This window comes from Lepidochelys kempii, chromosome 12, assembly GCF_965140265.1.
Source record: "Lepidochelys kempii isolate rLepKem1 chromosome 12, rLepKem1.hap2, whole genome shotgun sequence".
NCBI lineage: Eukaryota > Metazoa > Chordata > Testudines > Cheloniidae > Lepidochelys > Lepidochelys kempii.
The window spans coordinates 39,597,059-39,624,860 of record NC_133267.1 but is presented as its reverse complement, the minus strand read 5'-3'; the positions used below and the strand labels follow the sequence as shown (position 1 = coordinate 39,624,860).

Below are 27,802 nucleotides of genomic sequence, written 5' to 3'. Positions count from 1 at the left end.
AGCCTAAATATTGCCAAGTTTTTTTTTGTAGGCTTTCTGGCAGAGGAGAGTTATAAGGAGCGATTTGGAGGAGGAGGATGAGTTCGTTTTGCAGATGTTTACAGGGAGGTTTGCCTGAGCATGAGCTGCAGGCAGCATAAGAGAAAGCATGAATGTGATTTTTTGAAAATTTTACAAGGAGGCAATGGAGGCTGCTAGCACCATGAGCCTGTTAGAGGCAGGAGTCGAACTTTCGATACTGAATGAGATCTGGTAGGTCGGGTGGGAACAGGGGGTGAAGGGCCTTGAGAGAGAAGACAGGTAGCTTATGTCTGATGTGATAGAGAAGAGGGAGCCTGTGGACGGATGCCAAGAGAGAAGTGACAGGGTCAAAGCGGTGGGCTCGGAAGATGATATTTGCAGCAGAATGTAATGCTGGTCAGAGGTGCTGAATTGGTGGCTCATGGTCCAGACACACAATAGACAGAACAGAAGCCATGACTCTGATGAGTATTTAGGCATCTGCATGAAGTCAGCTGGTGGGTTTCAGTCCCACTCCTTGGAACTAAACACCTCTCTGATTCAAACCATTTCAAGTTGTGGGCCTTAAAAGCTGTGGCTTTTTAGGCACCCAAAAAATTGGTAGGAGGTTTTACTTTCCCCCACCTCAGTTCTGTTCTCTCTCTTGTCCCCACCTACAAAATCCCCAGACTGGGGATGGCGTTCTGGAATGACTCTGTTCCTGGACAATTTCCTGAAATTGTACCTTTAAAAAATAACAAAAAGTTAATAGTACAATGTGTTATGCCGTCAGGTGGCAATTAGCCGGGGGAAGATTTTTCAAATGATCCCAAGTTTGTGTCATTTCAACCTAAGTACAATAAGACTTTTGCTTTAGGACTCCGATTTGGGTCGCTAGTCTGAAGTATACTGTTGTGCTGATGCTTTTTAGCCTCTAGCCTCAGGAGAGGAGATATTTTTGTTTCACAAAAAGGCCATGCCTGTCCTGGCTCCAGACCACGTTTCTGATCTCGGTTACAACACATACTTCTGTGTATTTCAGATGTCCGTTGTCTTTTCAGCTCTGTAACCAGGCAACACATGGCACCGGCAACAGAGCTCTTTGTTATTCTCCTGAATTGTGCCGTACCTAGGCCAAGGCACAATGGCAGTGCTGAGACTGAAAGGGCTTGGCTTGGGGCGGCTTCTCTGAAAACCTTGCAGGGAACATTGTACCTTGTGTTTGCATTCTCTGTTTTTTCTCTAGAGATGGAAGCAGGCCAATACAAAAGGCACATTTTATAAGTAGATTTTGTAATTCACCACATGTTAATTGCTTTATGTATTAGTCCCTTGAATACCAGAAAAATTCATAGGACTGTCGATAAACTCCATAGGCACAAATAGTTACCTTAGTGCCAAAAATACCTGTCCATAGGGCTCACCTTTACAAGCTATGGGGCATTCATTTACTGTGGTGGAGGATACCATAGCTGAGAGAAGCCCCATGTGGGAATTAAGATCAGTTCTGTAGACCAAAATGTAAGGGTATCACTTTCTGTTTGAGTCTAGCCCATCATGATGAGTATCCCTGGTGCCTCCGAGATAAATGACATTAAATAGTCTCTCAGAAGCAGCCCAGTTCTTAGAATGCAGGTGGCTATTTGCTCCCTTAAAAATTGCATCTGGGGCCCATGGCAGATTGGCCCCGCCTTGTGTGGGATGTGTGGATGCTAGTACCTGTTCTGGCAGCCCAGCGCAGCAGTTATCCTGTATTTTCTCTTTTTTAATGATCTTTATAAAATTTCTAATTCTTCTGATTTTTCTCTCTAAACAGACGGTTGATGATGAGGCGATGGCAGCATAAATGAAGATCAAGTAAGGAAGGCAGAACGATGCCCAAGGGTGGGTGTTCTAAAACACCACAGTCAGACGATTTCTCTCTCAGCAACGACATGGTGGAGAAACAAACGGGGAAAAAGGTAGCATGCTGGTTTTTTCATATTCGCCTGACTTTGGAGAGGGCAGGTTCACGGTGAGAGGCCAGGACTGGGCCGCGTCCAGCCATTTATAAGCCACTCCAGTATTTGCTGTGCTAAGAGATTGCCCAACACCCTGTATCAGCAGATGATGCTGAATCTGAATCAGACAATATGATTTAGTTGGAGATTGGTCCTGTTTTGAGCAGGGGGTTGGACTAGATGACCTCCTGAGGTCCCTTCCAACCCTGATATTCTATAATTCTGTGGCACAGTGGTGACATGCCAACTGATAAGGACTCAGCTTACAATGTGTTTCACTTTGGCCCATTTCTCCCGGAGTCTGTAATATCCATTGCGAGGTACTGGAGCTGAATGGTAGTGACTTGAGACAGTGCTGTAGGTGACACTTTGGAAGGGTGTTCAGTAAAATGATTGTGACTTTTAAAGTTTCCTATCTTAAAGAACCATTGCCGGGACACACAACTGCTCTGAAATCAGAAGTAGTCTGAGTGTCTGTAAGGGAGGAGCGTATCTCTTTGTGCATACTGTCTTTGTGGCCACAAATGCAGTATCCATGTAAGAATCTCAGCTGTGCTGAGCACACATGGAAGTCTGTTACGCTCCAATTAATGGTTGGTCAGGTGTGGGTGTTTCTCTGCTGAAAATATTGCTGTTTGGATTTTAATTAAGGCTTCTGAGGTTTGATCTGTGCTAAGAGTTGCAGATGAGGTTACTGAAATGAAATGGGAGTCTAAGGATGCTTTTTCTTTTCTACTGCACCCCCAACATAAATTCTACTCATTTTGCCCCATACCTGAGCTCCATCCCCTGCCCTCCAGCTTTTTGATGGTTCTTAGCAGTGTCTCACTGGATTACAATAAAGTCTATAGGCAGCTTCTGTTGTTGAGAAATTGTGTATAAAAACTTGCTTTTAACTAAAATTAAAAACCTATGCATATTGAAAACTGTTACTCCACTATAGACACACATTTCCCACTCTTTCCATCTATCCCCTCACCCAGTTTGTCCCAGCATTTCCTACCTCTGAAGCTGTTTGAACTTCTCCTGTCTGATATGTGAATCAGAGCTTCATTAGCAAACCATGTTGCCTCTTGTTCTCCCATCCTGTGTTTCTCCTTTTCCTCTGTCCTTCCTTTTCTCACTAACTTTCCCTCCACATTTCTATGTTGTTGATCTTCTTTCCTCTCGTCTTCTCCTCTCTCTTCCCTGATCCCTCTCCCTCACTGGGGCTCCCATGGTATTGTTTCTGATGCATTTATAAGAGTGACTTGCAGTGGACTCTCCCTTCCATAGTAACTGCAGCATTTGGGGCAGTGCTAATGCTATTTAATCTATCTAGACTGTGATCATCACTGTAGTGTCCGAATGCCAGCTCTCCTCTTCCCACTCAGTATTAGAACACGGGCTGCGGGATTACAGGGGAGTGTTGCAGAGTGGAATCTAGCAAAGACATTGCTCAATTGCAGAAGTTTTGCAGCATTCCAGTAGCAAGGAGATACTGTCCTCTGCCAGCTTCTGTTCTACCTCCAGATGACTGCTGGCCGGGAGTTCATGGATTCTCCAGGGATGATCATTACCTTGGTTCCTAGCACAGCCTTACTCTGTTGGCTTCTTTACAGTTGACAGCATGCCCTGGAATTTAGTGAATGTTGAATAGTTATATTGACCATTCAGCCAGAAAGGATTTGGGGATTGTCACCTGAAGTGGCAAGAGGAGAAGGGCAGAGCAGATGACCAACTACAGCGTTTTAGGCGGGAGGCAAATATCAGATGGATTGGTAGTATCTGCCCAGTTCCCTCTCTGTCGCTCTGCATGTTCATAGTTGAATCTCTTTGCATGAGGCATGCTGAAAAATGTACGCCATTCCCAGGCAGGACACCACCTAGGACCCAACAAGGTGCTTCTAGGGAAGACTGCAAAAATTGGGCACAATAGTCTTGAATGTGGAGAAATGGCTGCAAAGTTCTGCTCTGTGGTGTCCAGTGAAGATATCCGAATTCACCCTGACTTCTTCCTGGCAAATGAGGCTGGAAGCCAGTTGTGCCGATTACATTGGAATATGATGCTGAGGTTTTGTCAGGGCCGGGTATGGAGTCGGTGCATCAAAGGACACAGGGAACAGTTATAATACGATTCAGCCTCCACTTTATTGCACCCAGAAGTTTAAAGAAACGGCTGCAGTTCAGTTACCTGCCATGGAGTCATTTGACGGATATTACAAACAGGACTGCTGGGACCTGTGTCTGAGTAACTAGGACATTGTTTCTACGCTGCCCACCAAAACCTCAACGCAGACCTCGTGGAATAACATTATTTAGTGGTTTCAGAGTGGCAGCCGTGTTAGTCTGTATCCGCAAAAAGAACAGGAGGACTTGTGGCACCTTAGAGACTCACCAATTTATTTGAGCGTAAGCTTTCGTGAGCTACAGCCCACTTCATCGGATGCATTAGTGGGGATAGCGCGTACAATCTCTCGGCTTCCTTAATTCTGGTCTTCTCAACCTGTGAAGAAATTTGAAGACTATTGTCCACTAGGGACTGATCTGAGATCCACGTTAATTGGCTGAAGGATATTATACAGCAAACCATCACTTTCTAGTTAACTCTGTAAGGGTGGAACAGCGACTTAAGGTACAAGCAGTTGGGGGTTAGACTTTCTGCTTCCCGAGATTGTTGTGGGTCCACTTGAGAGAGGTGGCAACTTTTGACTGATCTTGTATTTATCAACAAGTTCAAATGCCTCAGCCTGTAACTTCTCCTGCTGCTCTCCATCTAGGAAGGTAGCCGAGGTGTCTTAAGGTGCCGTCACTCGTCACTGCCTTCTGGATAAACTAAGTAACATGAAGGGACTGGCTGGGCACTATATACACTTTATAATTAATTGAAATATAATTTCAATATAATCATGACTGAAATATAAAATTGCAAAACAGTAACTTTATTAACATTTAAAATCTTTTCTCCTCAGTGTGACCTTAAAATGAACAGTTTTTACCATTAAACTAACAGCCCTTAAATTGTTACATTTTGAGACACCAACTCTAAACAAAAGGTAGAGTGCATAGTGTTCAGACATTTATTACTGGCTTGACTATCCCCTGGGCTGAATGCTACAGTAAATGTCTCCAGGTTCTGTGCTGCAGGATGTTAGAGCTAGACTCCAGCTGCCTTCTTTGCAGCAGGCTGTTGCTATGTTGAAGCTCCATAAACCAGTGCTAATTGAGAAGGGGGGAGCCAGCTCCCCACCTCTCACCCCTTGGTATCCTTCAGCACAGACGGTTTAGTAGCTTCTGATGTCTCAGTTATTTTGCTGTAGCCCGGGGAGTGAGTTAGCTTAAAGACCAGTTCTCTACGTGGAAGGTGAGGGTCAGGAAACCAGAGGCGATGCCTAGGGGGGCATGTGGGGGTCAACTGCCCCCCACAGATTTCTGCGAGTGCCAAGCTGCCCTTGCAGGGATTGGTCTGCTCAGCCTGCTGGGTGGGTGTTTGTGTGTCTTCCTACCCCCCTACCGCCCCCCCGCCCCCCCGCTCGGCCCCTCTCCCTGGCAGCCGGGTCTGGGTGGGATAGAGACACTTCTCACGCTGGGTGAAGATGACCTCTCTGGGTCGCGCAATCTGTGCCGCACAACAGCTGTCAGTGAGAGAACCTGGCGGGGGAGGCAGCGGTGGCCTGCCCCCTCCCCTCTCCCCCCGGGCCTGACTGCTGGGGACAGGGGCCAAGCAAGCCAGAAACAGGCCAGGGGGAAGCACAGCAGGAGAAGGACAGAGGGTCCTCTCCCCCTTCCCAATAACTGTGGTGGGGAGAGCGCGGTAGCCGCAGGCTGGGTGCAGGGTGGGGGGGTCACTGGGAAAGGCGCCAGGAGCTGGTTCCCTGGCCTCTGCTCAGCCAGAGTTAGGGGCATTGCCCATGCCCCTTCACTTGCTCAGGTGTCTGTGAGAGCATGAGAGTGTCCTTGGGCCCGGTCCAGAGGCACATGCTACCCACTCCTGTCGCCCCAGCCCTCCAGGAGCCAGTGGGATTGGCTGCCCTAGCCCAGGAGGTGGGGCTGGAAGATTCCTCCCAGAGGCAACATGTAGGGTGCTGACATGTCCCCCCTTAAATTGTCCTCCTTCCCCCTGTCAGCAGGCATGAGTTGTCTCGGCGTAAAACCCTGGTGTCCAGGATGTATTTGAAAACATTACCCACTCTGTTGTTCCTCCTAACTGGTGGAAACATCTCTCCTAAGGTTAGCCAGGGAGAGCAGTATGGTAAGGGGAGGACAGGGGGGCGTCTGGCGATGAATGCCTCACATACCCTTCCACACATGCTGAAGAGGTTCTTAGAAACTTCTGAAGAGTCTGGGATGGCTCAGCAGCTGTAGAAGCTGTTTCAGGTTGAATTTAGCCATAGAGGCTTTTAAAAGCATGTCTACCTTGTATATGATTTATTATTATTTGCTATCTGTATTACTGCAGCGCCTAGGGGCTCTAGTCATGGACCAAATCCTTGATACATTAGGTGTTGCACAAACACAGAGCAGAAAGACCATCCCTGCCCCAAAGAGTTTACAATCTAGTTTTAGACAAGAAACAGATGGATGCAGCCAACCAATGGAAGAATGTAAGGAAATTAGGAGACATGGTCAGCATGGCAGCCTGTGCTCTTAACACGCCCCAGCCAACCATTGCCAAGCTTTTTGTAGGCTTCCTGGCAAATAAAAGTTTTAAGGAGAGATTCGAAGGTGGATTTAGTTAATTTTGCAGAAGTTTATGGGGCGCTCCTTTCAAGCGTTCAGGGCAGCATAGGAGAGAGCATGAAGGTGATTGTTTGAAGTTGTAACAAGTGGGCGATGGAGGCTGCTATCATGGGCTTGATTGGAGGCAGGAGTCAACCTTTCGATACTGGATGAGAGGTGATAAGGTGGGGATAGGCCATGAAAGTGAAAACAGGCAGCTTCTGTCTGATAGCATAGAGAAGAAGGAGCCAGTGGAGGATGCAAGAGAGGAATTACATGGTCAAAGCAATCAGATAGGAAGATGATTTTTGCAGCAGCATTATATCTGGATATGAGCAGTAGAAGATGGCGCTTGTCAAGGTCAGAGAGAAGGATGATATAGTAAGCAAGGTGCAAGGTGATGAGCCTGGATGAGCATTTTACCTGTGTGGATAGGAAAGGCTCTATCTTAGAGATGTTATTGAGAAAGAATCTACAAGACATACGTAGGCTTTGTCTACACTGCAAGTGCTACAATGGTATTTCTGTTGTAAATTCACCCCCCGAGAGGCAGTAGCTATGTCAATTAGGGCATTGGTTGGCTTCACTACATCTCTCAAGGTGTGAAGTTGTCACATCCCTGAGTGCCATAGCTAGGTTGACCTAAGTTTTAGGTGTAGACCACAGCCTGGATGTCACATTTCCTCATGTAGTCTTTACAGAGCCCCATTCCAGACTTCCTGCTTCCAAGTGGGATAGATCAAAGTGCATTAGGGAACTTGCAGTGCGCAACAGCAGGATCCACACAAGCCGTTAGGGCGCAGCTGGCTAATGAGAGTTAGATTTACACCCCAGCTTGCTGGGCACTAACAATTTGTGTAGATTAAGGTCTGAGGCTGCATTAGAGAAACGGCCATGTTTTCCATAGATTTATAGATTTTAAGGCTAGAAGGGATCGTTGCGATGGTCTGGTTTGACTTCCTGCGTAACACAGGCTGTGGGGCTTCCCGTGATCAATTCCTGCTCTGAGTCCAATAGCTGAGCATGAAGTAGAGCACCTTTTTTAGAAAAATACCCAATCTCAATTTAAAACTTGCCAGGGGTGAGGAATTCCATCACAACCCCTCTGCTCCACAGGCTGTGGTGAGAGGGCACCACAGTCTGCTCCACAGCCACAGCGACCTTCACAACCAGTTTAGGCCACAGCAGAGATGGCCTTTGAAAGGAGTCTCATCAGACTTTACCGGAAGAAAAGTGGGTAAGGACTGGAAAGCAGTGGTTGGAGGGGAGAAACTGGGGACGTGTGAGACTGACTGACTAATCTCCTCTTGTCTGTGGGGTAAAGTATTTTAAGTCTCTTCGGTGCTCGTGAAGCCTAAGTCCCATTTTCAAAAGAGACTTTGCCTCCCACATGACAAAGTCTCATTGACTTTTAATGAGACATTGATACCTACGCAGCTGTGTCACTTTTAACAATGCGACTTGGGCTTCTAAATTACTTAGGTGCTTTTGAAAATTTTACTTGCGTTCACTAGCGCTGCAGCAGATAACATGATTTTTAAAAAACGCACCATTCTATTTCCACACGTGCTTTTGTATTTGTATTTTGGCCCTGGAAAAGAAAGAAGCAAGGTTGTATTGTTAGGGCTTTCGACTGGGACTTGGGAGCTAGACTCAGTTCTCAGCTATGCCAGTATATTCTGTGTCTCCTTGGGGAAGTCACCCACTCCCTCTGTCCCTTGGCTCCCCATTTGTAAAAGGTTCCCCCTTTCTCCCACCATTTGTCTATTTAGATTGTAGACAGGGACTGTCTCTTACTATGTGTGAGTACAGGGCCTTGCGCAAGGGCCCCAATCTTAGTTGGGTCCTCTAGGCACTACCACAATATAAATAATAACTGTCCTGATATGAATTGGATTAAGTATTGTCATTCCGAACATGTGGCTAAACTTCCTTTGTCAAGGCATTTGCTCTTGATGGTTTTATTTTTTGATACAGGAGACACCTTTTCCTCCCTGCATTGATGCATTGGTGCATTTCAGAAAAGACTTGGCGTGGCCAGTCCAGTTTGTAAATGTTGTTTTTGGTCATCACTGCTTATTTGTCTTTAGTGTTGCAATCTGCAATGCTATCGATCCAGTTTGGAGCACAAATGGCTTTGGGGATTTCCATGGTCCGGTAATGCAAATCTTTGCATAAGAGATTGGAATGTGGGTCAGTTTTGTGAACTATACAGTGAAAGTGCAACTTCAGTGCAGCTCTAAGTAGAGCATGAGTGGTGGTGTCAATAGTTCAGGGTGTGTTTGTACCCAAATCCAAGAGCTCGCTTTCATCTACCAGAAGTATATTCCTTTGCATCAGTTTGCACTTCGTTCATGTGTTCAGGGTCATTTTTTCAACTATAAGAGCTAAAAAAAAAAAATTCCTGCATGAAAACTTAGATTTCTGGAGCACAAGAGGGTAACCTCAAAAAAAAAAAAAAAAAAAGCTTATTGAGCTGCAGCAAGCTGACCCAATTTGAGCCCTGAGTGAAAAAATAACTGTTACTGAGCCACGTCACACATGTGCCTATAGGTGTTCAAAATGGCTGCTCCCAGACTTTTGATGTTATCTGTGCTCTGAATTTAATCTGCCCTCTGTAATTTAACCCCTTGTCTTTACTACATGTATGTGACAGACTCTCATTGTACAGCCAGGCAGGAGTATCTATTTTCTTGTCTAATTTAAGCAGACTTCTATCACCTTCAGTTTCAGTGGTTAGAGGTATTTGCAGTAGAGAGAATTAGCTTATTCTAGAGAGAACTGTGGCTTTGCCACCCAAAAAGAGAACCTAAGAAATTGCTGGTAATACCCTTATAATTCACTTAATTTTGCAGTAGAATACCATATGGGGACAGTTCTTCTAGGTCCCAGCTAATGATCGGACTGTGGCCAAAAGTGTGAGGATTTGTAACATTTATATTTTTAACTCTAGCTAGACCAACTGAAGATAATGTTTTTTTACCAAACATGCAGTAAATCTTACCAATATCCCACAGCACTGAGTTCCACAAGTTTGATATGTTAAAGTATTTCTTTTTACACATTGTATTTAAACTGCCAAAGTGAACATATTTTGTAGACTTCAGCTTCTTAAACTCTGACAGATTTCTTAGTCTGTGACATGTTCTGACTACAGGGGAGCTTTTTCACCGTCCTCTTATTCAGTTGTTATCTTCCATTTGACAGTGTCATCAGTGTACTGTATTAATTTGTAAGAGAGGCATCAATGACTAGTTTAGACCATAAATTTTGAATAGGGGAATGTTTTGAATCTTTTCACAAGAGTAATTTGCAGATTAATTTGCCATGTTGTTGTTTGAACATGTGAGTATGAAATTAGGTTTCTAAAATATCAATTTAAAATGGTTATTTAAACTAACATAAGGGCAACCACAGAGCTTTGAAGTGATGATGCAAGTCCAGCAACACTGTCAGCTGGCATTTTCTACTAGGTTTCACTGGCAGGGAGAGTACTTTCCCGGCAACAGAAAGCACTGCGGGTTTTCTCTGACTGAAATCTATTTTAAGATTTCAGACAATGAAAGAATCCTGTTTTTTTTTATATGAAGTTCAGTTGGCCCCTTGTTTCTAGCATTCTGAAGTTCTCAACAGGGAACTCTAATGCCTTTTGCATAAGTGCTTTGTATGTAGGAAATCTCAACTTCCAGTGTCAAGGGTTTAATCAGATTTCTGGCCCATAACTCACGGCGTAAGAAAAGGTAATTTGTAGCTTCTTTATGGATAAAGGAAATTTATCTGCATTTCCCTGCTCAGTCTCTGAAAGTATGAAATGTACAAACTGCTGCTGCCCAGCAGTGACTGAGCCAGGAAGGTGTCATCTTAGAAATGTCAGTTACAACTGGTGTTTCTTGACCCTCCTGCAGCAGGTAGACCTCTTACTGAGAAGTGATACCACTCCACACTGGCAGCTTGGGGCCCTGACTAGAGGCCTAGAAACCAGCTTCCAACCTGCTTTCAGAGAAGTAAGGAGTGCTGCAGATTTCTGATTTGTGCTAAGAAAATAAATGGAATTCACTTGCCTTGCACCATCATTTCTACATTGAGCAGTTGCAACGTAACACTCAAGTTGTGCCTTAAGAATGAAGCGGTAGGAGAAGAGAAACTTGCATACAGTCTTTTCTATTTTTATGAGATTGTCCTGAACTCTAGCAAGTGAGGGCATGTGAATGTCTGAAATAGTTGGGCCGAAGTATGAATATAAATGTTTCTAAATAGTGTTTTCCAAGTTTTCCAGGGGATGTCGGCAGGTCTTCATTCTGAGAATCACTTACATGTAAAGTTTCAGAGTAACAGCCGTGTTAGTCTGTATTCGCAAAAAGAAAAGGAGTACTTGTGGCACCTTAGAGACTAACCAATTTATTTGAGCATGAGCTTTCGTGAGCTACAGCTCAAAGCTCATGCTCAAATAAATTGGTTAGTCTCCAAGGTGCCACAAGTACTCCTTTTCTTTTTACATGTAAAGAAGATGCCCTGTTAGCCCATTATAGCACTGCTGTGTTAGTATTTGAGCTGCCACGTCAATGTGGGTGTCTCTGGAGAGTGAAAAGGGCAAACTACCCTGCTTGTAATAAGACTGCAGACCTGGAGTTGCTCACTGTGCGTTTGGTTTGTTGATTTGAATGGATTACTAAGGAATAATCTAGTAGCTCTGGTTGTGAGCTGGTGCTTGCCAGTCATCCCTGGCTGTATCTCTTTCCCTTCCTCCCCCCCATGACAGATGTAAACTAATACCTGTCCCTGACCTTGTGAGGCTTCTGATCTGTTCAGAATAGTAGCTGGCACAAAACATGGCATCATTTGTTGTTACAAACTATTTTTATTCACAAGTCAGAAAATAAGACAAAAGTATTTCCAAGCAGAACATTTAAACGAAATGGTAATGTATTTATTTTGGCTGCTCTGAATTTTTTCTGGCACCCTGATAACTTCTGCAATGAGGAAGAGCTCTCTGTTTCTTATCTTGAACAAGGCTCTCCTTTTTCTAGTTCCAAATGTTAAGTAATACACTCCCGCTTCTGAATGTTTGTTACTGGCTCCGTCTAACCACAAAAGCAGAGGCAGTCTTTGGGACAGCAAGAGATCCTGCTGGAGAGCAGTTAGATGTGGGTCATGGAGCTTAATTTTTAAAAAATCCCTGGCTCCTAAATCCATTTTGTAAGGTCCCAATGTTGTGGTTGGAACAGAGGTGTAGCATTTTTAATGCAGCTTTAGTATTGCATGCCACTAGGGTGGCCAAACTGGCCACAACTTGAGGAACAAGTAAATAAAATGAGCTGCTTGGAGTAAACAGTTTTTCTAAGCTGCATGTTAAGCCTGTACCAGATAAAACTGAGAAGGAGGAAGGAGCAACGTACACACAGTGACAACATAGTCTTATGACTGCTAGCACAATAAGCTATCTGCCAGGATCTTACAAGTCTGATACAAACAGCATGACTGGTGGGGTGGGGGGGTTAACAAGGGAATTTGTTAGATTCATTTGTCTAGGTTTCTTGCAATTATCTTGCGTTAATTAAAATATTAAGACTATTTTTAGTTTAAAAGTAAGGCTGAACAAGATTTAAGGTCTAGCTTTTGCTAACATCTTGAAACATAAGTTTGTTAATAAATAGACGATTTGGCTTTGCTTTTAAAGCAATGCTGCAGATTTAAAATTTTTTACACTAGATTTGAACAAACCAGTTTCTCAAATACAAAGGAAAGCATAGGTAATTTACACACACATCTTAAACATCCATAGGTTCCCCTTCATACTGAAGGACTAACATACAGCCTTGTACCAGCTTTAAACATTTTTTCTAATTTGAATCCTCTAACTTTATGCAACCCAGTCTCACTTGGGGTATGTTTACCCAGCGGCTGAGAGGGGGCTTCCCAGGGCAGGCCACCAGACATGCGCTTGCTCTGCGCGAGCTCGTGCGCTTACCAGAGTTTTGTGGCATGGTAGCGCAGGCAGCAGTTTGGGCTGGCTGCCTGAATCCAAGCCTGCCTGTCGCTTCGGGGGCATGCTGGGCGGCTAATCTGAGCCACCACCCCTGCCGCCGCGCCCACGCTATTGGTTGTGCACTCGCTCGAGCAGAACGTGCATGCACCCATCTATCCACACCGACACTCCAAGCTGCTGTGTAGCCATATGCTTACATCCTTCCTCAAACCTATTTTCTTCTGACTGCTCCACTACTGATTGCTACTCCAGTGTCATCTGCTCCCAGCTGACAGCTTAAAAAAGCCCCAAGCTCCATAATATCTCAACACCACAACAAATAAGCAAGGAATACACAAGGCAATCATTGGTTTGCTTCCCTTGCTTCCCCCAGCAGCTGTCTTCCCTTCCCTGCATGTGTGAGAGATATAATCCCCTAATAAAAACTTTGTACATTTTGAGTTAAGATTGCTGGATTACAGGTCCCAAGAAGGCAGGTATTAAGAAGTTAAGTTATTCAACCACCCATCTGTACTCCACTCCACTCAGAGTTCTTCTTGATGTCGTCTACACCACAGCACAATCCACATAACCCCACCCTCATCCTGATCAGCAAGCAGCCACCCTTGAACTCCGACTGTCTTTATTGGTTTGTGTATTTCAGTGATTAATATAGGGTTGGTACCTTGTATGTAGTTCTGTGTGTGGTTTTGAAATGGCATGTGTAAGGAAATGAGGAACGTCGGCAGACTGCACATGGTTGCTGGGACTCCAGAGAGCCGGGCTAGTCAAATGGGAATATGGGGGAGGGATGCGGGTGGCAAGCTGGGATGTGGTGAGTGAACAGAGCTTTCAGTGGGTGGCGTGAGGAGAGCTGCACTGAGCTTTGGGAGATGATGTTTCATAGCAGAAATGTGCAGACGCCTGGGGGAGAAGAGGCTTGTGTGCAGGAAGAGGCGGTCTGATGTCTCAGCTCGGAGGGGTCAGCGGATGAACTGCTCACCCAGTGCGGCTGCCTCAGCTCCCTGGCACGCAGAAGCAGCAGCGCAATGGGGAGCCATTGGTGCACAGGGCAGATGCTTGTCTCTCCCTGTGTGTGAGACCAGTTGTGATTGTGAGAGAGAAGTTTGCAGGAACTGTGGTTATTTAGCTGGAGGAAAGCAAAGAAATGGGAGGAAAAGCAGGAATTCTCCCTGGAATGCCATACACCAACAGTTGTTTCTCATGTGTGTGTTTTTTGTTTTGTTTTGTTTTTAAATTCAGCGTATTTCTGTGCTCATTAGTGAGTATACTCCTGGGGGTGGGGGGTGGGGAACCAATGTATTTTTAACTGGCTGGCTTATCCGTGTGACTTGAGCCTTCTATAGTAATTGTTGGTAGCTGCAGGGCAGAGGTTGTTATCTACAGGCTCCCGAGTTACTGAACTTGGCCCACTAGCTGCTTATACTTCTACCAGATGTTTCAAGCTGTTCAGACCGAGACACCTCTTTCTTTAGAGGAGAGCTGAAAAAGAAAACGCCCCCCCCCCCCATCCTCTGTTTCCCCACGCAAACACCAAGCCAGAAACAGATTATGTTGTTGTACATTATTAACTAGGATACCACTGGTTATAGTGGAGAATCTGAGGTAACTAAGGGAGGTAGGAAGTTTAGATGTGAGATCTACAGCAGATGGGACACATGGGCTGTTTCGGTTTATGATAGAGAGCACATCCCCCAAAGGGCTATGCTGGGGCTTTGCAGTATGATTTTTGTTGCTAATATGTACAGAAAAGACCGTTTAAGTGCGTTTTGTCTGGCTGGAGTACTGATCCCTTAAACAGTCAGTAACTTTAGCAGGCTTATCAACTGCAGAATATTCTACAGACTTTTTCTGCAGACATTGCATGTGGCAAGGGAAAGCCCTCAGCTCAGTATGGAGAAGGAAGGCCTTTAATATTGTTTTTGTTTCTTAATGGGAAGGTTTTCACCCCACCCTGTGTGCTCTGTATGCACTCTCCACAAACTCTCATGAAGGTTAGAAAACCCTAACTACCACAGGGGGAGTTTTGTTCAAAAACTCCCCCCAAAAAACCTAGCTTGCCACTAGCACTTCCTGTTTTTCTCTCACACTCAGATCCTCTGTCCCCACAACAGAAAGTGCTAATGTAATAACTCCATCTTGACTGTAAATGGGGCTGCTAATTTCACACCACAGCATGGTGTCCATTTGCCAGATAGGTCTGCCGTACTCTTCTGCAATGGCATCTTGGCATTTTAGTCTGGTAGAATACCGGGACTTGCTGGCAAAGTGACTGAACTCTGTGTACTGTAACTTATATGTAGGCTTGGCAGAATTCAGTTTGTATTTGTTGATAATTTTGACAGACATCGATGTTTTTAAGCATTTTTTTTAAAATTATCAATTTACATGTTCAGTTGTGCAACATTATGGGTTTTAAGCATTTTTTTCAACGGTTACAATTTACTTTTTTATAGTTGCAGGAAATTCTGGGGTGGGGGGGAGATAATTATTTAATGACCTTGAGGTTCAAAAAGTTAAAGCTGTATAAATGTTAAAACACAAATTGTCCACATCACATGTCAAAGTATACAAAGTAAATATCCTTAAATCAAACGCCTAATCATTTCTCATGCAGCATTTTTCTTACTTGGCCTATCTGTAAATTTTGATTATCATTAATGGACATATTTTTTCTTTGGTTTGTGTGTACAGTGAAATCATCCATTGACATTTACTAATAAAAATCAAATCCTTCCAAGCCTGTATATGAGAATAAGAGCACGTTGTTACATTCACTGCAGAAATATAGTGACGTTGATCTTTTGTTATTGTGTTTACTTCCATGTTTTAACAATGATGTCTGATTCTTCTAGCTTAATTAAGAAACGTAAATAGGTTATTGGTGAGCTGATGGCCTGGTAGCAGTGCAACTTGCTGCCGTGCAGGAAGGTGAGGTGGGAGTGAATCTCAATGCGTCTCCCAGGATCAGTGCCTCACTCTCTATAGGGCTGTATGTGCTTCAGAGGCAGCTAGCTTAGCCCCTGGAAAGAGACTTCCTATCTAGTGTCCCCATCTAGGCATTGCACAGAGCAACCCTGAGTAGTTTGGAGATCCAGCCTTCAGCCAGAAGAAAGGGTTGCTGTGATGCAGGTAGTTCTGGGACAGAGAGAGGTGGGAGGCTACTTCTGCCACCAAAAATGTATTTATTTCCTTCCTTTCTACAAAAAGATCTAGACATGTACCCTTGTGAAGCACCCGGCAGAAGGAATGGCACCAAAGGCTCAATGCATACCATTCTAGTCACTTCATCAGCAACATATTCTTCAAGAAAACATGAAAAGTGAGGCCTATTTGATCTATTGTAGGAAAAGGAAAACCCCTCTGTGACAGAAGATCGTTTTTTCTGGGTAATTGCAGTGGCTCAGTCTAAATATTGTAAAAACCTGAACTCAGGCACAAAAAGTCCATGGAGGCAAAAGCCTTGGGAGAGACTCTTGTGAAATCTTTTCTCCTTCCTTTCTAGGATAAAGATAAAGTTTCTCTAACCAAGACTCCAAAGTTGGACCGGAGTGATGGTGGCAAAGAGGTGAAAGAGAGAGCTACAAAACGGAAGTTGCCTTTCACTGTTGGAACAAATGGAGATCAAAAAGACTCGGATACAGGTAAGGGAAAATATGAGCACCACACCACCTAAATGTGGACTCTGGGGCTGGGGAAATGGTGAGTGCATTTCACCCTAGCAAAAACTGTCCTTAGGTGACTGTATGGTTTTTCCTGTACTATTTAAACCTCCATGGGAACATTGTGCTGTGTTCAGTCTTATATCAAGGGTGGAATGGAGTAAGATCAGTTCTGATCTTAGTAATAAATTTAATTTAATCAAACAAAAGGATTTTTAAAAACACACTTCTTCCTGTGGCTGGTTAGTGATCAATCCTATTCAACTGCTAGTTAAACCAGTTCATCAACTGAGACTTAGACTGGTGGGGAAGAAGTACTGAGTCTCTCAGTCGGAATTTGTTAAATACCGGGAGAAATCTATTTGATAATACATTGGTGTGTGTCTATATCATAAATCTGAAGGATAATATGCATGTGCACGCATGTCTACACACACTTAACTGTAGTTTGACTTTAACACTTTTGATACAGGACCATCCTGTCTTAAAGCTGAAAAGGTCATTCAGGTGGCCTTGCTTATTTGTACTGTCGAATGTAAAACTGGTTGAAAGAGCATAAATAAATGACACTAGATCGAGTTGGGGGTGGAGAAGTGATTCCTTCAGCCGGGCAATTTTCGCCCCCGTTTTATGTAACATTTTTATCGGTGGTCTAGAAGAAGAGATTAGCTTGCTACTTTATTTGCAAGTAATACGAAATTGGGAGATGTGACAAGAAACATTGAGAATGGAGAAAATAGTACAAAGGGATATAAAGAACTTAGAAATATAAGCAGGAAATAAAATGATTCGGTCTGTAAAAATACCTGTTAGTGCATTTGGGGAAAATAATCCAAATGATGCGTGGCAGTGTGGGCAAGTAGTCAGGCTAGCAGGGGGAATTATGGATCACAGAGTGGCTATGAGGCTGCAATGTATGGTGGAAAGCAAAGCCAATATCGCTTTTGGCTGCCCATGCGTAAGACATGCCATCACAGATCATACCGCACTGGTGGAACGTCGTGTACACTCTGCACTTGAAATACCATGTACAGTTCTAGTCACGTCAGCATCAGAAATCAGTAAAAACCGTGGAAGGAGATCAGAGAAAAGCAGCAAAAATTATTAACATTAAAAGCTAACCCAGTATAATTCAGATGGATGACTAAGAAGTCTGAGGTGAGGCAAGTCGACAAGCGACTGAAAGGCAAAATCACCTCAGAGGGAGAGGAGATTAAGATAGTCCAAGGGTCACTATAGAGTTAAGAAGATGAAATGGGTAAAGGGAGTAGCAGGGAAACTTCCTTAACAGTGATGTCTACTAGACTGTGGGTTAAACTCCAAGGAAAGGGATGAAAGCCCTGTTGTCTGAGTTATTTAAGACCAGATTGCACAAGGCCCCTGCTTGTACCATAACAGGTACTAGGAGGGGTTTTCCATTTCCATTTTCTCTAACTCCTTACATGTAATTGAACTGTAAGACTAATCTTATACATCACAAGGTCCTGGGGTTCTAATAAGCAGGAGGATACAGCTCGACCTCTGTACAATGTGATTCGGCCCTTTTGCATTTATTTTTCCCAAGTTAAATATAACGGTCAGAGTCTGATATGACAAGGTATAGTCTGTGTCACATGGTCAGTATACTGAGTTATTGACTGATTTTGTTTGGATTAAAAGTTTGTAAGGCTGGTTTTAAAACATACCCAAGGATTGTCTGAGCCAAGTTGCTAGCACAGTTTTGTCAGTTGGTTAATAAATAATGTTTGGTTTGCTTGGGGATAGAGTCGAATTTCTGTGAATTTCATTGTGCTGAATGGCAGTTTCTTCTGTTGCCGAACTCCCTGTCTTGAGAGACAGTTTCCAAAACTTAGTTTATCTTGTTAAAGTGTAACTCAAATTGATTGCCATTTCTAGGTATGAATCGTCATTTTTGCATTCTTGGCATATTGATGAGTAAATACATCATGGAATGAATATGTGATAGAGGTCACAGTAAATTGAAAGAGAGAGGGCAGCCCCTGGTCACTTGAGAACAGATTGTGTTACTGCTCTGAAAAGGTGTGATCTTGACTCATTTTCAAAGCTAAGCAGTTTGCATTCTGGATAGTACTTGGCTTGGTGACCATCTGATTAGTCCCAGTGTCCTAGGCTATGTCTGACTTGAATGAGTTTAGGAGTCTCTGACCAGTGTGGCCAGGGCTACTGAGGGGAAAAGAGTTAAGCCTGGTGTTGGAACCTTCACTGCTGCCTTTTAACATTTAAATTCTCAACCAAACAATGTATTTGCAGGGAAAGGGGAGTCATAAGTTCATTGTAGGCTATTTCAAGGATAAAGTGATCATAACAATTATTAAAATGTCATTGTGAAGCTCTGCATTAATTTTCCAATGGTGTCGAGGGGTAATTGTCTCAGTTTACAAGACAAGGCTATTTTTTGGAGTGCTCCAAACTCCTCTTGGGATGTGAAAAAGCAGCTTGGCTCTTTCTATCTCATCCATCAACATCCTGCCTAGGTTCTGCAGCCAGCCTGTAATCTGAGCAGAAGACAAGCGGATGAGGGAGGTTTGATGGCCCTGCTGTCAGCAGCATCGCCACGCAAGATTCTTCCCTAACCCCATTTTCTTGCTGTCTTCAAAATGCTATTGAGCAGCAGCCGCCAGGGCTAGTTGGAGGCCACTTGCCTACCCTGTCTTGCAGCTCCTCCCTGCTGCCAGCAACCTTTGACTCCACCCTTTTGCAGTCATGAGACTGACGCCTCCTCAGAACACACCTTCTCCTACAGAGTTGGTCCTTGGCAAAGAGGGTGAGAAATGTCAAGTTTCGCTCCTCGTCATGTCTCATCTGGGGCGCTGCTGACACACACAGCAAAATGGCCACCTTGTGTCAGTCAGGAAGTGGAACGGGCTGCAAAATGGTAATTCAGTCTCACAACAGTGCGTTTAAATGACACCCTTCATATACTGAGAAAGTGTGGGTGAGTTTCTAACAACCTGTCTGAGAGACAAGGAGAGGAAGTGACTCAGTCACTGGCTGGGGGCAGGGAGGTTCAGGTAGATGGTGCAGTGCGAGTAAGATGCTTAGCAAGAACATGCTGTGTTTTTTCTTTACTCAAAGAATCAGACATTTCAAATGGAAAAGGTTTGTTGTCTTGTCATTCTCCTTCCACCACCACCTCTGCCATTGGGGAATTGCACTCTGCTGCACGGTTTGAGTCTTGTCCCATTTTAGGGTCTGACTTTCAGTAGATTAGTAGCAACATATTTGTGTGTGTGTACCATGTTGCCCACTTAGCTTATGCATTCCCAGATGAGTGCCCCCAAATCTCCAATTTATACACGTGTGGCGAGAGAGACACTTATCTAATCACACACATCTGGCAATGTCCACTCAAATGCTGGCTAGCAAGTCACTGAAAGTCTTTGATGTCTCAGACAATGGGTCTTGCACCGCACACTCAACATCCATCAGCCATTCTCACTGTTTCTCTCTGGAAGGATTCTGCTTGTCTGAATACTCTATGGGAGGAGAAGGAAGGGTTTTTTTTCCAACTTTGATTTCAGCTATTGTGAGAAGTAGGATTGCAACGTGTCAGTTAACCAAATCAGTCACACAGTTGACCTCAGTTCATTGACATAATGCAGCCCAGTTTGTTGGAGTTCAGTACCTATTGTTCTGGGTGTTTTTGAGGATGTTTTTGTTTGTGTTTCATGGCTATGGTGTGAAATTCAGCCCTAAATATATGGGAACTGAAATTGAGGGCAAGTCTTTCTCTCCTCCTGCTGCTGATGGGGCATTTCTCTCTCTCAAAGTTGAAATAGAAAATGGTGACCCTGTTGCATGGATTTGTAGTGATATTTACTGTTTGAGCTCTGTCTTTTTTGCCACTGTGTGTCTGATGGTATCTTCTCAAATACTTCTATTTCAGCTTTGCTATGTAAAGTAACTACTGTGCATGTTGTTTGGAAGTAGGTGTGAATAATAGCCATTGTTTGTTCAGATCTCTGTTTTATCTTCTAAATTGAAGGTGACTTTGAACTACAGTTGGTGCCTCAGTGCTGATCGGTAGCAGCCATTATTAGGTATTGTTGCATAGGTGTTTTCTGTGTTTGCCTGCCCTTGTATCCCTGTGCAGGGTGTGAGCTACTTAGCAGGTGTTCCAGTCTTTTAGGAGTGGCACTTAGGCTGTGTCTACACTGCGTTTTGTTGGTAAAACTTTAGTCAGTTGGGGTGTGACCAACAAAACTTTTGTCGATAAAAAGCGCCAGTGTGGACAGTGCTTTGTCTGCGGGAGACACTCTCCCACTGTCAGAGCTGTCACCCTCTCGTTGGGGATGGTTTTATTTTGTCAGCAGGCTCTCTCCTGCCAACAAAGAGCAACTACGCTATGTACCTTACAATGGCTCAGCTGTGTGGCCGCTGTAAGGTGCACAGTGTAGACATAGCCTAAGTGAAGACCTATTCTTTTCTTTTCCTCTCCTTTCCTGTTTGTTTTCTCTGTGTCCATGTCCTCCTCCCTTCAGCCCTGATCTTGCTACCTTTTCCCCTTCCCTAGTCGATTTCCAAACCACCTATTCTCTGTCCATTAAATTGCAACAAACTTTTTAGCTGCCACCAGAGCAACTTCCCTCATCTTGAGCAAGTGAGTCCATTTGCTGGGGAGACATCTGTGCTGATCCTTGAATCATATTGCAGTGGGTGCTGTTGAAGCTGAGCAGATCACATGCACTTCCTCCTACCCTCCTCCTTGCAGCCTACTCCTTGAGTTTGTTTGGAAGCATGTAATGCTTGTAGAGTGCTGATGTATTCAGAAAGAGAGCAAGCAAGCAGTTTCATTCTTGAACTGTCTTATTTGCAACCCACCCCGCAGTGTGACATTACTCTGCCTTGATTCAGAACCAAGCACTCAGAATACCACACAGAGGGTTTTGTCACTTACTTAAACATTCTTGGCAGGGTGTATGGAAGATATTACTTGCAAACATTGTTTTCAAGTGTATAGTTTTGGAACAGTAGGGCCAGTGTTAAACCTTTCTAAATTATCTGTTTCAAAATGGCTCCTAGAGCAATAATCCTGGTTCCAGGATCCCGTGCAGTTAATCAAGTATATTGCCTTTATGTATGTTTTAAAACAACAATAGAACAAACTTAGCCATGCGCCTAAAGCTCATGAAACATGTATGTTACAAACTCTACACGAGACTCTTGTCTAAACTGCCCCCATACCCAAAAGTTGTCTAAAGAACCTATGTTTTTCAGTTTACATGCAAATATAGCTAGTATAGCCAAGGCAGCGTGGAAAGAGGCCAAGAGAATAAAACCAACCTTTCACCCATTAATGCCAAATCTTGCAGTTTGGAGCACCTCTTCATTGTGCTGAAAACAGGGGTTTTGGCGTTTTCCAAACAGATTTGCTAACTTTAACTTCACAAAGCATAGGAGAGTCTCGGAGAGGCTACGAAAAGAGGGGCAGGAGAGGAAGGCAGTATATTGAAGGCCGAAATAGCCGTAATGTGAAACCAGCTGAGTGGTGAGGTTGAGAGAGGTGGGGGCAGCAATTGAGACTTACAGAAATGAAATTCTTGGCTGTACTCTGCCTGAGGCCCATGTGTGGTTTTGCAATAAACTGCTACCTGAGTCATGGAGCTGACTCAAAGGCACCAGACTCTTAATTACTGAGCTGTATGCTTTCCGTATTCCTGTGTATTCATATTGTATATGTAGCAAAGCAAGTAAGAAGTGCAGTGTATTATCCCCACTCTACAAATGCTGGGTACTGGATTGGTATTGCTGCGAACAGTTGCTTTGAAATGCACAGCTCAGAGTGGAAAACTCCTTAAATTAGGTTTTACTGAAAACAATTTGATTTAACTTGGAGATTTAAGGCTGTTGCACTTGAGACCATGGCTTCTGGCAGTTGGAAGGTGCAGCTGTAGTTTCCAGATCCTGGATCATCAGGGGGTATATTTTAATAAAACCTTCAGACTACTCTGGTTTCATTCCAGCCCCCAGAGCAGCCTAGGTCGGAACACAGCATAGAAGCTGTGATCAAAATTGGCAGTGTCTGAAGTAACATTAGGTATCCAGAGCTACTTATTGGTGTAGCAATAAGCCCCATTCTTGAAATCCACAAGGGTGAGGTGGGGATTATACTAAGTCTAAAAAAAATTTCATGTTTTACCTCCTGTGCAAGTTGATCATTTTCTCTTGGTCTGAAGTTTTGCTGGGTCTGAGGACAATTGCTCAGGGCAAGTCTAAACTTTTTTCCTACCCCCATTTAGTTTCGCCGCTCTCCTCTGGCTCGTTCAGAATCTGTAGAAGCAAGGTTCTTTTATACATGTGTGAGATGCTGATCAAGTCATAGTAGTCAGAAGAGATCAAAATGGACTTTGCAAGTTCAGCCTGTTTACAGAGTCTGCTGTTGCTGAAAGATGTCTGGAGCTTGGTAACCAAGTATAAACTAAAAATACAGGGACAATACAGCATACACACAGTGTGGTCTTATGCCTACTACATATCCCTTTGATTTTATTGCAGTGTGTATTGCTTCTTCACTGTTGAAAACAGTAACAGATTAAACTAATGTAAAATCACACCTCCAACAGTATTTTAACAGCAGCTTTTTGTAGTAAAAAGTCCCCCAAACACTTGAGAAATTCCATTGTAAAGAGAAAAATAGCAGTTCCAGTTTTTAAAAAATCCATTTAATAACGTAGATTTTCACTTCTTTGGTATCTATAACACAGGGAATTCAGAATGCTTCACAAATAATAACTAGCCTCACAACACCCCTGAGGTAAATTATGGGACGTATGGATGGGCCACTTCTGAGATACAATGCTGCATCTGTTTACCAGCACAGAGCAACACTTCACAGCTGCTTGAGATGGGAAGGAAAGAAGAATCCCACATTTAATGGAAACTGCAGAGGGAATCTTCAGCAGGCAGAATGTAATTTAAAACCAGTGTGTGGTAATCTGAAACCTGCTGCCCTTAGATCCATCAGTCCAGAATTGATCATTAACCTGCCTCTTCACCTGTCAGTCTAGCAGCAGTGGCTAATGACAGAGCAGTATCTGCTGGTGCCTTTTAAACCTCTGTTTTTCCATTTCAACCACAGTCTGTGCTCTGCCTCAAACACAAGCTCTACTTGGGCTGTAAAAGGGAATGAATGATGCATGGTTTAGTAGCAATGAGACTTCAGTCATGAGACCCCTCAGCATTGCTTAATCATTGCAGTGGAAACAGAGTTAACACTAATATCACTGCACACACAGGTTCAGCCCTGCTGTAATGACTGTGTCTGTGTGAGGGAGGTGGTGGTAATTAAATCACAGAAGAACCTGGGGCCCTCCACCAAAATAAAACCCTCTGGTGTGTACACAGGGGAAAAGACAGTCTCTGCCCTAAAGAGCTAGCATTCTAAAGACAGGCCAGACACAGACATTAAACAAACAAGAAATAAGCAATTTGTCAAAAGTAAAGAACTTGTAAGTTACAGTTATTGCCAACTCCCACAATATTTGGTGGTGTTCTTCTTACAGCCCCTGCTCCTGGAGTCAGGTGATCGTGTGAGAATATCAGCTTTTATTTAAAAAAAAGAAGAGGTTTCTGACTTCATGGTTATGGAGAGAAGTTTGAAAATGTGACCCAGGAGGATCCTAAAGATTCAGAAACAAGAAGGCAAACCACAAAAATCCCATTTTTCTGTTTTGTTTTGTTTTTTAATTGAATGACTTTGAGGCCTTGAATCATGATTTTTAAGCTCTTTTTGGGGTTGGTGATGCTGCATTCCCTCACCCACCTCCCCTCTGTCCAGCTATCCTAGTCAACCTCTTGCACTGCCCTTGATCATGCAGAGTGCCCTGCTCCACCCTGCACTTCCCTACTGCCACAGGGAAACACTCAGCTTCACTAAGGGAAGACAGGCAAAATGTCTGGCCTTGACTGTCAGGCCATTTGTCAGCTCCCTGTGGAGAGGTTGTCCTATGCTCATCCCCCATCCCAGTGTCTGACACTGGCAGCAGCTCCCAGCCAATTCCCCCTTCCCCCCCCGCTGGTGGATTTTTGGGGAGGGGCGTGAGCATCCCATGCTCATTCTTAGGGCCCTTGATTATTTCTTTCTCCCCCTCCCCTTACAAAGGAGTGGGGTTCCGAGTGCTTGGGGCCACGTTCCCAGCTGTGGTGGATAATTCCTTCAGCATGTTTGTTAGGAAGCAGCCTTGTCTCCTAAGAGCCCCTCTGTGTGTCAGTTTTTCTGGTAAAAGCACTACAAAGCAACACTAGACTACAGAACTTCCTCCCTTGGGTGCTTGGGGGCTCTGGAGTCTAGTGCTGCTTTGCCTGTGGTTGCAAAGAATTTGGGGTGAATTTAAACACCCAGATCTTTTAGATTTTGAGGGCTTGTCTGAGAGAAGAAAGCCAAATCCAGTCAGCTTTACCCACGTGAGGAGTCTCGCTGTAGGGCATGGGGTTAGCATGAGTAAAGTCAGCAGGCGTTGGCCTCGGAGCTTTGAAAGCTGCTACTGTTTTTCAGCCTCATTCGTATTACTGCTTAAACATGCTGTGTGAGTCTAATTATGGGTTGGAAATGCTGGATGAATCAGATGACCTAAACCATCTACTCCTCCCCCGCCCCCACCCCACCCCCCCACCCCCGGAATACATGCATTGCTGAGTTGCCTAACTGGCTGCTGATGTTTAGAAATACCTCCCATGGGAACAGCCTTGTTACTCACAAGTGGCTAAGCTGGCTAGGGAATCCGTGAGAAGCAAATTGCTGGCTCATTCAGAAATGCATCTATGTGTGAAGCTGTTACATGTATGCATTTCTGCTGCTGGCTTCAGTGCGATACATGCGGCTGGGCGACTGAGGGGCTGTGCTGCATAGGCCCTTTCCTAACTAAAATAGTCCAGAACCTGTCCTCACCTAGCAACCAGCGAGAGAGTGACTGTCAGAGCTTCTTCATTTCTAGCTGGGCCCCATAATGGTAGCACAGTGTAGTTAGACTGGCAAACACCATTGCTCAGATCCCATTTAAATGCGTATTTAAATATATGTAGCTGGTGAGAGAGTGCTGTGAGCCTCTGTGAACCAAAAATCTGTCCCTGATGGCTGGCTCCTTGATGTAAGAACTCTCATCAGCTGTATCCACAGGCTGTCCTGCCTCTAGCTTCCCAGGTAGGGAGAAGGAGCGTGGGCTGTACATCATGTGGAGCTTCTGTCCAGCGTCTCCTCACTGTTCTTCAGCATAAACAAGAAGTCTGGAAGCTGGACTATCGGTAACTTTCAATTATTACTGTTTAACATCAAGGGCTGTGTTTTTACATTCGCTGCTTACTCAGGGGTCCAGTAAATGGCCACCTTTGCTGAGATGTCTTTTCACACTTCTGGTTGAAGGGTGTCTCCTTCGTTTAAACCAGACCTGCGGATTATCCTGATATTTGAACTGTGTCTAGTCTAGGGGGTAGCGTTAAACCCTCTTAGCTGAGTTATGCCTTTTAAAGATAACGAAAATATTGGGGCCTGGCCCTATAGATCCACTGACATCCATGGGCCTGACAGAAAGCATAATGATTTGCAGGTCAGGCTTTTGGTTTGGAAGGTCATTTGACTTTGTAACATATCAGAGTTCATGTAGTGCTCTTCAGAGCAATAATTTACCAGTACTCCACTTTCTTGCAGCACAATTTCAGTCTAGGACACCTTTCAGTTTAGCGCATGTGGGAATTAATTCCCACTGATGGCCTGTGTCTCTCTCCTAGGTTAGGTAGTAATCACCGATCGCTCCGATTTATTTTCTAGGGGCAGAGGGGAGTGACCTTTTTCTCTCTGTCATTCTCTTGGAACAGGCTGCTGCATTTTTTCCCCCTCTCATTTTCTTCCACTGTTTCCGTTTTGGCATGAGCTTCCTTGGCTGATCAGCCAGACGTCCATCTCCATCCACGGGATCCTGCAATCCATTTGCATTGTTGGCTATGCAGCGTATGCATAAAATTCCATGCAACCAAAATCAGTCTCTTGTTGTAGACTCCTCGGTAATGTGACTTTCTCCTTTTGGTCCCACTCCTATTCCTTTCGCTGTACTTGTCCTGCTTTCAGGTCTGTGCAGCCTGCTCATTTTTTTTACTCTTTCATTGCAACAACACATTCTCCTGACTTTCAGCCCACCCTCCTTGTGCTGCCCCTTGTCTGTCTGGCTGTATGTTTGTGCTGCTTCCCCTTTTGAGCTGCCAGGATACGGAACCTGCTGGTGTCCTCCCTGCTCTGAAATCTCTGAGCTGCCTTATGTCTTGCCATGTGCACGTTGTCCTTAGATTCCGATCCTGTCCTGTCCACAGAGGTGTGGGTTCCTGTGTCGTCTGCTGCCCCTTCTTCTGCTCACTGGCCATCCTCCGGTAAAACCGCCCCTTCCTCTCTCATTTGAACTGACGCGCCAATGCATTAAAACATTTTATGTGCTGCAGCCTCCCTGGTAAAAATGAGTCACTTCATGCATGCTGTGCTGCAGACAAGAAAAGCAGAGACTTGTGCTTTCTTCAGGGGCATAATACATTCTCCATTGCTGTCTATACCATTCTGATTTATTCTTATTGATCCTTTGTTTGGCTGCATGTTTGGGGAATACACTGTTGAAAATCCTGAGCTTTAACAGAGCCAACAGTCAGTTTCCCACACAGTGTGGAAAAGTTCATCTTATGCATTACTTGTTGGGCAGTGGTACCACCTTATATGCTTGTGTTGTCATGTCTAAGCAGTTCAGACAGACGCTGGTGTGTTACAGGGAGCCACATGTTTCTAGGGAATGGGGTGCTGTGCTGCTAAACTGCAGCAGTCTGCCAGTGCAGCTCTGGGTTGGAGTTCTCTTAACCACTAACTGTCAGGCTTCTCAGAATGTACTGAAAAAAATTGTACAGGATTTTTCGCTGGCGTTGCCTTTCTTCCTTCTCCCACCCCTCCTTTTTTCCTCCCACCTCGGCTAAGGCCTGTGCTTCAACCCGTATTGTGCTAAGCCTACATGCAGAGCTAAACCGACAGCTGAATCTTGAATGCCTCCACAAGAAACAGCATGTGCTGTGGGACCTCTGGATAGCCACCTACAGCCTTCCAGCAGGAAAGAATTTGTACTCTAAATTAATGCACTGTGTGCATGTGTGTTGTATGACCTGGAATCTAATCTGGGCACAAGAACCGCCTATGGGCAAATGGGCGAATCCTTTTGTTGTCCTAGAAATGCACTCATGCTCTAGTCTTTCACCTAGAGTTCCCAGATACACATTTTTCGTTTTGCTGAAGAAGTTAAAAGTAATTCCCTACCTATATTCTGCAGGCATAGCTGTATTCAGGTTCTGAATTCTTCCCGTGTCTGTGTCTAGCTCCCATTAATGTCAGTGTGAGTTCAGTGTCTGCACCAGAAGAACAGAAACCTTGAATTAAACAAAATAGCAAAACAGAAGTTTTGTTCTAGAGTCATAGA

General features: G+C 44.3%; 1 protein-coding gene across 8 annotated transcripts in view; it reads left to right on the top strand.

The window, feature by feature from the left end:
* Nucleotides 1-27,802, top strand: part of ANKRD11 (ankyrin repeat domain containing 11) — a 232,060-nt gene that overhangs the window by 167,706 nt on the left and 36,552 nt on the right. For 7 of the 8 annotated variants that reach the window (XR_012154550.1, XM_073308239.1, XM_073308240.1 and 4 more), the window contains 2 exons: nt 1,817-1,961; nt 16,190-16,328. Coding sequence is in view for 7 of the 8 variants with exons in the window: in XM_073308239.1 (XP_073164340.1) it covers nt 1,875-1,961; nt 16,190-16,328 (226 nt within the window). In the remaining variant the exon portion in view is untranslated. Of the gene's footprint in view, nt 1-1,816; nt 1,962-15,894; nt 16,074-16,189; nt 16,329-27,802 lie in introns of those variants that run through there. The other variant, XM_073308241.1, reaches the window with a different exon arrangement.